Source organism: Mirounga leonina, unplaced genomic scaffold, assembly GCF_011800145.1.
Source record: "Mirounga leonina isolate KUSES-001 unplaced genomic scaffold, KU_Mleo_1.0 Mir_173, whole genome shotgun sequence".
Taxonomy (NCBI): domain Eukaryota; kingdom Metazoa; phylum Chordata; class Mammalia; order Carnivora; family Phocidae; genus Mirounga; species Mirounga leonina.
Window position 1 is genome coordinate 20,676,143 of NW_023270447.1, and position 13,996 is coordinate 20,690,138.

The 13,996-nt window shown below is 36.4% G+C and overlaps 1 protein-coding gene across 1 annotated transcript in view; it reads right to left on the reverse strand.

Annotated features, from left to right (window-relative positions):
• PKN2 (protein kinase N2) overlaps positions 1–13,996 on the reverse strand; it is a 141,080-nt gene that overhangs the window by 30,002 nt on the left and 97,082 nt on the right. Inside the window, exon 9 of the mRNA XM_035018111.1 lies at positions 124–267. Within this exon, the coding sequence (XP_034874002.1) occupies positions 124–267 (144 nt within the window). The remainder of the gene's footprint in view (positions 1–123; positions 268–13,996) is intronic.

A 13,996-nucleotide genomic window follows, 5' to 3' on the forward strand; every position in this document is an offset into this window, starting at 1 on the left:
AGTGGAGTTGAGCCAAGAATTCAAGTGGCCTGTCGTTCAGCCTAATACTCTTTCCACTTCTACATCATGCTGCCTACATACATAATTTCAATTATAGTAATACACATTTAATAAATTTATTACCTCTGCAAATAAAGTACCCTGTGGTTCCAAATAGAGACACATGCCATGCCGTTGGTTGTCTAAAAAATCTTCTAACCTCAGAAATTTTACAGCACACAGAGATCGCCAATCACGCCAATAAACTGAAATTTCCAGTTCACGTGACTAGGATAATAAAAAAAAATAAACAGAGAAGACATCATTGGACACACACTTGAATAAAAGATCACAAAAAATATAAAATACAAATACAATAAACAAAGATAACACACACACAAGTCACACTATTTTATTTATTTTTATTTTTTTTAAACAAATTTTCTTAAGGATTTTATTTATTTGAGACAGAGAGATACAGAGAGAGAGAGAGAGCATGAGCAGGGGAAGAGGCAGAGGGAGAAGCAGACTCCCCGCTGAGCCAGGAGCCTCATGTGGGGCTCGATCCCAGGACGCTGGGATCATGACCTGAGCTGAAGGCAAACGCTTAACCATCTCAGCCACCCAGGTGCCCCCAAAAGTCACACTATTTTAAAGAGTGCTTTGTAATGTTTCTGTATTATATATTATTTTAACAAACTTATATATTTTAACTCCAAGGAAGAAATTTATATTCCACCAGTCTCCAGCTAAGATATTCCTTTTTTACAAAGAATACACAACTGGGAATAACCAATACAGAACAATGACCACAGAAACTCTTCTCCATGTCACAGCTTCAGTCTTGGTATCACTTACTGTGCTATTACTGAAAGACCTCAGTGCTGTTCTCAAAGAACCCATTTCAAACGGTCTTATTTCCTTATCCCAATGTTGAGTCAGGAAAAGGTCTACAGATAGCATTTATTCTGCACTTACAGTGTGCCACACACTGTGCTAAGCACTTTAAAAGTACAGAGTCAAATTAATCTTCAAAAGAATGCCACCGGGTAATAGAACTAGTGCTAGCAGGGGCCTGTGCAGGTAGGAAAGGGAAATTCAGAGTAAGTTTTATACAAAAAGATGTTCATTTATTACAACCCTTCTCCCCCACAGAAAGCAGCAAATTAGCAACAGCCTTAATGTCCAGAGAACAGTATACCATATCCACATGAGAGAATACTCTGTAATCATTAAAAATAATGCTTATGTGGAAAAACATATTTAAGGTTTTAACAATCAATTAGAACACAGTTTATAAAAAGGGGGTCAAGCCATAAACTAACCTCTACATATATAGGTTATAATCTACATACATTTTAATTAGAAAGCACCAGACTTCTCCATTACTTTTGTTTTTCAGGATTTTGCAGACCATCCACAAGAAGAGCTAAACATCTTCCCCCCTTAGGCTCAACTAAGTAATAAGTTGTTTCTTTCATATAAGAACTTTCAATTTATGAACTTATGCCTATTACATAAGCTTCTAGTATACATAACAAATCTTTTCACCTTAAATAATGAGTTGATGAAAACAAGGACAAAGAACAATTATAAAAAACAGAACATGAAAAAAAATGAGTAAAAACACAATGCACCAGAAGGTCTCATAACTAATCAGAAAAAGATATAAATGGCAGTATGTGAACCCAGGGCCACCTCCTCCTTCTGTCTGAAACACAATTACTATGAGAGAGAATATTTGTCATGAAAGAGGAAATATGAGTAGAGTTTAATTCTTTTAAGATCAGTAAATGGCACCTACTCAGGTTAAAAGTTTAAGTATTCTGGGAAGTTATTTTGGGAAATAAACTAGATGAATTAATTGAACCAGGGACTGGTAATTTACACTACACTATTTCAGACTAGAGGAGAGGTGTACTTTCTCCTGTCTTATTCCACAGTGTCAGGGAGGAAGACCTGTGATGGATCAGGCAGACAGACGAAGGGGTATAGATGCTGGGGATGGAATTAGTATTTGCTAAAAGTTCTTATACTTTACTTAACACATGGTTAAGATTTTATCTTTCTCTGGATGAGAAGAGGTCCAATCACTTCATTTGTATTTATTCTAGCCACTCTGATAAAATGTACTGACTCATTTCTTTCTGCTTTCACTTCATTCCGTGTTTTAAACTGAAGTGTATTAGAAAGATCTTAAGATTTGAGATGGACAGCTAGCTTTCCTGGAGTTCTACACTGAGGTTTTAGGTATAAAGCTCTTCCCTTTTTGTGACTTTGCATTGTTCCTTGTGAATATGACTCTCTACAATTTAAGGGGGGAGGGTGACTGTGATCTAGAGCAGATTAAGACCTTTTATGTCAATACTTAACACTTTCATGGAACCCTAAACCTACTTCAATCCCTAACATCCGGTGTGATTTGGACAGGTAAAGCAGGAAGAGAGTACCTAAAAAGGAAAATACCTTTTATATAAAATGATGTCACTAATGTTAACTGAATTTAAACTCTTAAGTGTGACTGCTTATTTGCTGGCAATTTTCCAGATGAAGCAGGCCAGGTCTAGAAAGCAAGGACATCTTTCTAGGTAATGCCAAACTCTAAGAGCAACAAAATTCTAGATGGAGTAAAATCACCATCAAAATAGCTGAGCAGTATGATCTGAGCTACTCACGGGACAGTTTTCTGTCCCAACTTGTGCTTCATTTGGTCTTATTATGATTTGGACCTAGGAGCAAAGAAAAAACTGTGGTAGATCTAAGGCACCTGTATGATTTGTATGAAGTCTCTTTAAGGCCTGAAAGTAAACAGAAAAAGATAAGAGACATTGAATCAGCCCTACAAGTAGGAGAGGAAGAACAACTTAAAAAATGTGCTGCAATTAAAAAAACCCAGCATACATCTAGCATAAAAAGAAGTGAAGCATCAAGAAGGCTGAAGTTCCCAAACTGTGAGGAACTCTTGGGGCAATGGACGATATTTTAACTTCACAAAGGAAACACAGTGACATCTGTGGGACACCGTAAGGAATACTAGCTCACGGTAAGTTCAGTTTCAACATCAGAATGTACCACATTCCTTTTGATGATATCTTATCTTTGCTAAACTGGATTTTCAACAATTGATTTTTCCACACGAAACATCAATGTGTAAGAGGAGGTAAGGGTGCTGTGTTCCATCTGATTCCATGCTTTGAGAAATTATATAGTATACAACAGGCAGACTCCATTAGTAAATAACTGGTTACATAAAAATGAAATAAAATTATCTTTTCTCTCAATTTTTCCACTCAAAAAGTACTAGTTTGTTAAGACATAAATACTAAATATTTTAAGTAACTTTTTAAATGAAATTGTGTATATTTAAAGTGTATATCATGATATTTTGATATATGTACACACTATGAAGATTCCTCCCATCTAGTTAATTAACACATCCATCATTTCACGTATTTTCTATTCTCTCAGTAAATTTCATTTACACTGTTGGCTAACTGAATTTAAATGAAAAAAATTTCATTTACACAGTGTTATTAACTATAGTTACTATATTATACACTGGGTGCTCAGACCTTATTCATTTTATAACTAAAAGTTTGTATTTTTTTTTTTTTTTACCAACCTCTCCATATTTTCCCCACCCCCTGGTTCCTGGCAACCACTTCTCTACCTCATTTCTAGGTATTTGACTTTTTTAATTTTTATTTTTTTTAAGAGTCCACATATAAATACCATGCAGAATTTTTCTTTGTCTGGGTTATTTCACTTAGCATAATATCCTCAAGGTCATCCATGTTGTTGCAAATAGCAGGATTTCCTCTTTCTCATGGTTGACTAATGTTCCATATGTATCTCACATCTCATCTTCTTTATCCATTCATTTGTTGACAGGTTGTTTCCATAACTTGGCCATTGTGAATAATGCTGCAATGAACATGGAAGTGCAGATAGCTCTTCGATATTGTTTTCATTTCTTTTGGATATATACCCAGGAGTGGGACTGACAAATCATATGGTAGTACTATTTTTAATTTTCTGAGAAACTTTCATACTATTTTTCATAGTGGCTGCACCAATTTACATTCCTATCAACAGTGTACAAAGGTTTCTTTTTCTCCACATCCTTGTCTACACTTGTTACCTCTTGTCTTCTTGATGACAGCCATCTAACAGGTGTGAGGTTATCTCATTATGGTTTTGACTTGCCATTTCCTTGATGATTAGTGATGCTGAGCTCCTTTTCATGTACCTGTTGACTATGTGAATGTCTTCTTTAGAAAAATGTCTATTCAGTTTGTCCATTTTTTAAACAGATTTTTTTTGCTTTTGAGTTGTAAGACCTTTTTATACATTTTGAATGTTAACCCCTTAACAGAACTTTGACTTGCAAATACTTTCTCCCATTCTGTAGGATGCTTTTGCATTTTGTTCATGTTTCCTTCATTGCACAGAAGCTTTTTAGTTAGTATTTCTTAATAAATGAAATTGTTGGATATTTCTTTTGGCCTGGACACACATTGATTAAAAAAAAACAAAAAAACCCCAAAAAACCTAGAACACTGAGGATGCTGTGAATCAAGAAAGTTGGGGAGCCTCTAATAGAAGAAATGGAAAGCTAAGCTCCACTGCTGAAAAGAAAAAAAAGGAGCAAAAAGCAAAGCATGGAAAATTCAAGAGCCAAGGAAAGGCAAAACTTTGTAAATGTACAACAAGGCAGATATCACATTAATTGGTCTTCTATTAATTGGCCTTCCATGCGCTTCTGAACACAACACAGACTTGGGAAATACCAGTTAGGGTCCCAGCAGCAAAGAAACTACACACTCAAAAAGTTTGAATTTATTTTTAAAAAGATTTTATTTATTTATTTGACAGAGAGCATGAGCAGGGGGAGGGGCAGAGAAAGAGCGAGAAGCAGACTCCCCACTGAGCAGGGAACCCGACGTGGGGCTTGATTCCAGGACCCTGGGATCATGACCTGAGCCAAAGGCAGACGCTTAACCGACTGAGCCACCCAGGTGCCCCAAAGAGTTTGAATTTTAAAAATTGGCTATTTATAGGAGCGCCTGGGCGGCTCAGTCATTAAGCGTCTGCCTTCGGCTCAGGTCATGATCCCAGGGTCCTGGGATTGAGCCCCGCATCAGGCCCCCTGCTCAGCGGGAAGCCTGCTTCTCCCTCTCCCACTCTGCCTGCTTGTGTTCCTGCTCTCGCTCTCTCTGTCAAATATATAAATAAAATAAAATAAAAATAAAATAAAAATTGGCTATTTATAGAGGTGTGTTTAAGGTTAAGGAAACAACAACGATGGGAAGCAACTGATTCTAGCAACAGTAGAAATCCATTACCACCCCTAGCCTCAATGGGCAAGAGGCACTAATTACTGGAATCCAATGAGAACTGAACCTTGGAAAAGGGACTGTCCAACAGGAGGTACAGCCACAGTGGAACCAACGCTGTGAAAATAGGAAAGGAGAGAGGGAAACAAATACCTTGACTTCCCTCTTCTCCTGCCATAACTTATACTTCCTAATGTTTCCCATTGTAAGTCAGAACCTAGTGGTTCAAGTTCACAGCTATCAGCCTCCAGGGCAAAGCACAGGATAGGGAAGGGGGCCACTGAAATCCACTAGGGGCAAATAGAAAACAACTACATCAGGAAACAGTAATATCTCTTTTGAGTTCAGGAGTCCAATAATGGTGATTTTCCAGCTGAACCGAATGTGACAAAAAGAGGGAAACCTTAGATCTTTGGGGAGGATGGGAAATACAGAGAGGAGAGTTCAAGACTGAGACAATGGAGAATATGAGGTTGTGATATTTGCTTAAAAAGTCTGCCTCCTATAGATATGGGTGACTCTGCTCTCTTCATAAGGAAAGAGAGAAGTAAACAATTATGATACAAACTAGTGTTTTAACAGTTTTATATATAAACTGCTTCCTATCTATATCAATTCATATTGTATAAAAAGTTCCAAAGACTCCCTATTTCTCCAAACCTATTATAAACTTTCCCGCCTCTATGTCTTTACATAGTTTCTACGTCTAGTCCTGTATCTTATTCCCCAACCAAAACCCATATTGTCATATGAGATTTCAAACTGCTCTTTCCCTTGTACCAGTCCAAATTTGCTTTTTATCAAGACCAAATTAAATATCCATCTCCCTCACAAGGGAGGGATAGGGGATAGGAAATAGTTTCATCTAGTTAAAGCCTAGAATGTAAGTAGGAATGCTTTGGGAAATACAGGTAAGATGGGCAGAAACAGGTCATGAAGGGTTTTGTATGACTTGCAAAAGGGCGCCCTCACAAGGGCGTTCTTGACTAAATCCAGACCACATGTCTTTCCCTTGAGTTTTTAGATGTGTATAACTTTTTATTGATCTTTCCAGGGACTTGTGTTCTCAAATCTGATGATTCATGTTTGTCATCATTTCTGGAAAATCCTAGGTCATTATTGCTTCAGATATGACCACTGGCCCATTTTCTCCACTCCCTCATTCTGGAACTCCACTTAGTGTGTTAATCATTTTCATCCTATTCTTTATGTCTCTTAGCCTCTCTTTCATGCTTTTCATCTCTTTGTCTCTTTGTGTTGCACTAGGGCAACTTTTTTAGCTTGATCTTCCATACCACTAAATCCTGTTATTTAACCTACCCACTTAAGTTTTCAATCGCAAATGTTGTATTTCTGATTTTTGTTAAGTTTTATTTCATTCTGCTTCCCAGGCAGCTTCAACAATTCACCAAGATTAATCATGTTTCACTGCCACCAATTATTTCTGAAGCACATCTCAGATGTCTACTATTTCATTTTGTTTTTTAAAAACTTTGCCTAGTCTTTTTGTCATTCACTCTTTGCTTATGTCTTCAAATTCCTCTATTATTTATTTAAATAATTTAAACATATTATATTCTACGAAGAATAATCCCATTATCTACTGCTGCTTACTGATGGTGGTTGCATCCTTATTTTTTTTTTTAATTTTTGATGCATGCTCATGTTGGGCAGAACTCTTCCCTAAGCTTCTGAAACACAATTTAATAGTTCTTTATTTTGTCTCAAACTGTTTTGTTTTTTTTTTTAAACCTACCAGACCATAGGGCACTTTATGGAAAGAGCATTTCTTGCTGTTTTGTATTTCTCACAGTACTAAATGTAGGCCTTTGCACATTAAAGATCACAGAGGTAGAAAAAAGCTAAAATGCCAATACTGTGCTATAGGACAATAACAGGTAAGACATAAGGCAGTAAGTCAGACTCAGCTGTGTGAGGGAGGATGGGAGTAGGTAAGAAAGAAGATAGTTTCAAATTGTATATGACCCCACCCACCCGCCCTTAGATTTTAATGTGCGTCATTTTGGGAATCTATTTGGGAATCACTGTACCAGCCAGAGTGTGTCACCTGGGTATGCTGAAGTAGGGGGGAAAAAAGAGGAAATTGAAAAAACCTGCTTTTTATAGTTTTAAAGATATTTTGCATTAAGTTTTTTTCATTCATTCTGTTAATACTCAATGAATACCTATCCTAAGTACTGTGATGGAGATATAGAGAAACAACGTATGGTCCTGTTCTCAAATAGTTCAGTTTTGTTGGGGAGAAGAAACGTAAATAAATACTGGCAATAGAGAGGCATATACAACTGGCACAATGACACAAAAGGGAGAAATGACCAATTTTTCCTAAGGGAATGGTAGTAGGATGATCAGAAAAGGTAAGAATTACTCAAGTTGGGTTTTCAGATATAAATTACAAGATTAAAGGAGGACAGAACACAGTAGTCACAGGGGAAAGAATGTACAAAGTTAAACATGCATAAAGTATATTGTAGGGATAGGAAATAGTTTCATCTAGTTAAAGCCTAGAATGTAAGTAGGAATGCTTTGGGAAATACAGGTAAGATGGGCAGAGACAGGTCATGAAGGGCTTTGTATGACTTGCAAAAGTATTTGTTTTTTAACTTGTCAATTATATGCTGCCACTAAAGGATTTAAAATATAGAGGAGTAGAGGTCAGATCAGATTAGGCAATATGGTAATTAAAAACAAGGCCTCTAGAATCAAGATCGCCTGGTATTATATACTCAATTTCTGTAGAACAACAAACAGGTTGAAATCTTAGCTCGACACCAGTTACTAGTTTTGTGACCTTGGGCAAGTTACTTACTTACCCTTTTTGAGCCTCAGTTTGCTCATCTGTAAAATATGTATAATAATGGTATCAACCACCTAGAGTTGTATGAAAATTAAGAGTTAAGACAGCTCAGCACATAGTCAGTATTCAGTAAATGTCAGTTTTTATCATTATTATTGTGATATGTGATTAAGAAAATCCATACTGGAAACAAAGAGACAAGTTAGCCCACTATTAAAAAGAACATACTGGTTTCAGGTAAGACTTGGTTTTAGTGTCAGATTCCCAGAATCACTGCTTTCTAAATTGTGTGGGCAAGAAAAGTTATTTAACTTTTGGAACCTCAGTAATCCCCCAAACAGTGATAATAATTATACATGTAAGATTATTGTGATAATTAAATGACACTCTATGTAATGTGTGTTGTTCAGGACCTATTACAGCAGAAGTTTCAGTATAATGTATAATGAATGATAGGGAGAGGAAGAACAGATTCTACTATGGGTTTTTTTTTTTTTTTAAGATTTTATTTATTTGACAGAGAGAGACACAGCGAGAGAGGGAACACAAGCGGGGGGAGTGGGAGAGGGAGAAGCAGGCTTCCCGCCAAGCAGAGAGCCTGATGTGGGGCTCGATCCCAGGACCCTGGGACCATGACCTGAGCCGAAGGCAGACGCTTAACCACTGAGCCACCCAGGCGCCCCGGAAGAACAGATTCTAAGCACAAATTACTACTTCAAGAATCTTGACTATGAAGAAGCAAAACATTTTTTTTTTTAAATGGGAGGAATGTGAACATATGCAGAAAGAATCAGAGGTGAGAAGAAAGGAGTTAAAAAAAATATAGGTGATAGCTGAGGCAACTGATGGAACAAGGTTTAGGAGATGAGGAAGAATGGAAACTGGAGAAGTTGGAATTCTTATAGGCTCTTACAGGATAGAGAGAGACCTCTTTCTCTAAAATCAATGAGGAAGATACAGAAATATTTGCAGGTGATGGAGGAATTTGAGGAAGCTGCATCCTAATGATTTTGTTTTTAATTTAATTTTATTATGTTATGTTAATCACCATACATTACATCATTAGTGTTTGATACAGTGTTCCATGATTCATTGTTTGCGCATAACACCCAGCGCTCCACTCAATACGTGCCCTCCTTAATACCCATCACGAGGCCAACCCATCCCCCCATCCCCCTCCCCTCTAGAACCCTCAGTTTGTTTCTCAGAGTCCACAGTCTCTCATGGTTCGTCTCCCCCTCCGATTTCCCCCCCTTCATTTTTCCCTTCCTACTATCTTCTTCTTTTTTTTAACATATAATGTATTATTTGTTTCAGAGGTACATCTTAATCTTATCTATAAAACAGAAGCAAAGGGGTCTGAGGGGGGATAGAAGACTTGAAGAGATAGGTGGAAGAAAAGTTTCTGGCAATGGGATTAAGATCTGAAATACAGGACAACTTTTATAAGCCCAGCTGAGGTCAGAAACTAAATTTTACAGTAATAGGTATGACTAATATTTCAGCAACATTCAGTAGATTAGAGCAGAAAAGACAGATGGTAGGAATGATTTGCTGTTGGGGGTTTCCATAATAGGTGTTGATATAAAGACAATATTGAAGAATGCTTTATGTGGAGGCATCAGTAAGGACATGGTTCAGGGTAACACTAGTTTTAGGGTACACAGAAAAGAAAATGTCATTTGTAAGGGGCTGATAGCCCCTTCCTCAGTCCTTTCCTGAAGAATCAAGGAAATGGAAATAGTTGATCAAATATCAAGTTCTGTGGTAATAAAGAAGAGAGCCAGACTGGTAACAATAATAACATGAGCTGTAACTTACTACATAACCATTAATCTTGGTGCTTTATGTAATGATCTCATTTAGAGAAGTAAAATATACGGTGAAAGTCTGGCATATCAAATTTAAGATTTCAGAACAATTCATTGCTAAAATGACAAGGAGTAAAGGTATACTGTGGCTGAGCTGCTCAAAGAACTCTGATATAATACTGTTAAGTAGGTTGTTTACATATATAGTTTTGTTCTTTTTTTCCCTTTAATGCCCCATAATGATGCTGAAGTGAAGAACCAGAGTCCTTAAAGAATACTGGAGACTGGTGATCAAGAGATGATAGGGATGGGGAAAACAAAGTAGATGATTATATACATAGTTCATTGTCTCAGAGGACTCACAGCCTCAGAGAATATAATGTGTCATTTGATAGAATTTGGAAGCAGCAGAAAGGTAAGAAGGGTACATATTTTTGTAGTTTCTTTTTCTTTTTCCTTTTTTTAAATTAAGTAGGCTCTACACCAAACATGGGGCTTGAATTCATGACCCTGAGATCAAGAGATGCATGCACTACTGACTGAGCCATTCAGGGCCCCTGCAGTTCCATTTTAAGTTAAAAAATAGCATCTCAGATCGAATAATATGGTCAATGTCAGACAGCTCATACATAGAAGAAATTAAAATGTCTTTGTATTCCTATTCTATGGCTTGTTCCCCTAGGAGGACTGAAGGAATTCAAGGAAAATGAGATATTACATAGCTACTATTGTATTTACAATAAACATTAAAAAGGACCAAGTTTTATAAGAAAATATAAAAAGGGTAACCTGATAAGAACAGAAAGAACACAGCACTGATAGGAGACTTCATTAAGAATCCTGGATTATTGGGGTGCCTGGCTGGCTCAGTCGGTGGAGTGACTCTTGATCTTGGGCTTGTGAGTTCGAGCCCCAGGTTGGGCATAGATACTACTTAATAAAAAAATTTAAAAAATAAAAGAATCCTGGATTATTATGAAAAGTGGAAACACACCCATAAATACAGAGAACAAATGGATGGTTGCCAGAAGGATGGGGGTGGACTGAGGGGATGGGCAAAATGGTGACGGGGAGTGGCAGATACAGGCTTACAGTTACGGAGTAAGTCACAGGAAGAAAGGATAAAAGCATAGGGAATATAATCAGTGGTATTGTGATAGCTTTGCATAGTGGCAAAGTAGCTACACTTGTGGTGAGCAGAGCAATAACGTACAGATTTGTTAAGTCACTACATTGTACACCTAAAAATAATATAATACTTTGTCAACTACACTTCAGTAAAAATAAAAAAAAATAATAAAGAATCCTGGATTATACCTTAGGGTAGTTATTTATAATTCTTAGGCCGTAATTTCCTTATTAATTTGTAAAATGAGGGGGCTGAATCACATCAGCAATTTTCAAAGCTTGTTTTTCTTAAGTGGCAAATTCCAAATGATATCTTACCCAGAATACCAAACAAATAAAAAGTCTCTGTGTTGCCTCCTAAGACAATTCTACAGAGCCCTAACCTACCAGGAACATAATTTGCACTTTCTTAGATTATTCTAGGTCTAGATTATTTCCAGAGTATCTCCTAACTCCAAAAAGACCTATGACCTTTGTATCTTGAAAAGGATAGAAGTAGTATAAATAATTAAGTTCCAGAATCCCGAAGGAAAGAAACTTGACATTTGAGGCAAAATGCTAGGCATGAACACGTCAGACAGTTTGAAATAACATTTTCTATAAATATTTCAATAAACATTTTCCATAAATAAATATTCTATAAATATAAGGGGTAAAGTAAAAGGGTAAAAGGCACATGAAGAAAATGAAATGTACTATGTAAACACAAGTAGTTATCATGATAAGGAATGTAGTCTCTGCCAAAGACAAGTTTCTAATCAAATTAGGGACAAGTAACATGCCTACCAGGAACCTAGAAGATCTAGCTGGCCTCAGGGATGAATAGCTTTACTTGGTCACGCACTGTTTTCAAACTCTGAAAGGGAGGACTACTCCAAAGTGGGAAGACTATCTGAAGTCATGGAAAAAAACACAATTTTAGGTGAAGATCACCACTGCAAGTAAAGAACAACCAATCAACAGTTATTAGTCTTTGTAGTTTTCTAAGCTTGTAGTATGGGTAATTTTAAATTACTTTCTCTCTTTTAGGTTTCATTGTATTCTGTTATTTCCTCCTCTGTGTGACTGTTATCTATCTCATTCAAACTACCACAGAGGAAAGAACATCCATTTTGAAGAACACTGAGGTCTAGTACCAGCTCTGACATTTATTAATATGTAACTACTCTGGTGCTCAGCTTCCTTAACTTTTATTATAAAATGATGGTAACTTACTTTTGAGTTCTTTTTTATTTTATTTTATGTGTATGTATATGTTACTTTTAAATTCTATTTTAAATATAAAACTCTATAAATACAATAACCTGGCTACAAGAGAAAGCTTCTAACCAGCTGTTTTCCCTCTAACAATAATTCTCTGAGTTTCGTTTTTTTCTTTTTTTAAGATCTATTTATTTATTTTAGAGAGAGAGAAAGAGATAGCGCATGTGCACCCATAAGCGAGGGGAGGGGCAGGGAGAGAGGGAATCTCGAGCAGATGCCCCACTGAGCCTAAAGCCTGATGAGATGCAAGGCTCGATCCCACAACCCTGAGAACGTGACCTGAGCTGAAATCAGGAGTTGGATGCTAACCAACTGAACCACCCAGGTGCCCCTCTTTGAGTTTCATTTTGATCATATCACTCATCAAAAATCCTATAATTACTTTAAATAGGCTCTGAAGTGAAAGAAAATGACATTCAACCAATTAATTCCCCATAACCTACTATTATACTTAAATTCATAGCCACCCACACATCAAAGCCTAGGGCTAAAGAATTAATGCCATCGAGTGGCTATAATGTGCCAGGCAATGAAAGGGATTTTTATATACACTACCTCAGTTTTTCTAACAGTCCTACAAAGATTACAGTTGACCCTTGAACAACGCAAGGGTTAAAGGCACCAACCCTTGTACAGTCAAAAATCTGAGTATAACTTCTGACTCCCCAGTACTTTACTACTAGTCTACTGTTGAGTGAAAACCTGGTAACATAAATAGTCAACTTATATGTATTTTGTATGTTATATGTATTATATACTATATTCTTAAAGTAAGCTAGAGAAAACATATTAAGAAAATCATAAGAGAAAATACATCTATAGTACTTTACTGTACAATATCCACATATTAAGTGGACCCACACAATTCAAACCTATGTTGTTCAAGGGCTAACTGTATATTTTAACCCCATTTTAGAGATGGTGAAACAAACGCCCAATAGTAAGGTTATAAAACTTACCTACTATCAAAAGCTAGTCATTACTAGATGGACAATGAACCCAATTTGCCTGGCTTCAAAACCAATGTTACAGCAAATCTTAATACATTAAAAATGAATGGAAACTGAAAGAAACATTTTATGGTCATAAATATTTGTATGTATTCACACAGTTTAGAAAGAAGCCATAAATGTAACAAGACATGAAAACTATATCTATCTATACTAACAACCCCAACTGTTATTTCCCTCTTTAGTGGGCTTGACTGAATTATATTGGTCTAACTATTTAAACAGCTAATTTATAGCACATAACAATGCTGGTTCTTCTCCCTGAAAGAGAAAATAACAGAATTGAAAAAAAATCTTAGAAGTGTAACTTTTTTCTCATACAAGAATTCCTTTAAAATCTCTTTTATAAGTTGCTCATTCAACTTTATTGAGAGAGAATTTACTATTTTCTATAGCAGCTCATCTCATTTTTTAACAATTATCCTTTGTACTGAAATAAAATCTGCCATCCATTGACTTTTGCTTTGTCCTCAACAGCCACAAAATATACAGTCAATCCAAGGATGGAACATGTACAAGAGCTTGCCACTTCCCCAAGAATTTGGCAAACATTGCTACTTGATTGGTATAATCTCTGAAAACCAAGACCCATCCAGTAAACCTTAACAATGAGCTGCAGGAAGTCACTACCAGTCAATTAGAATAAACACA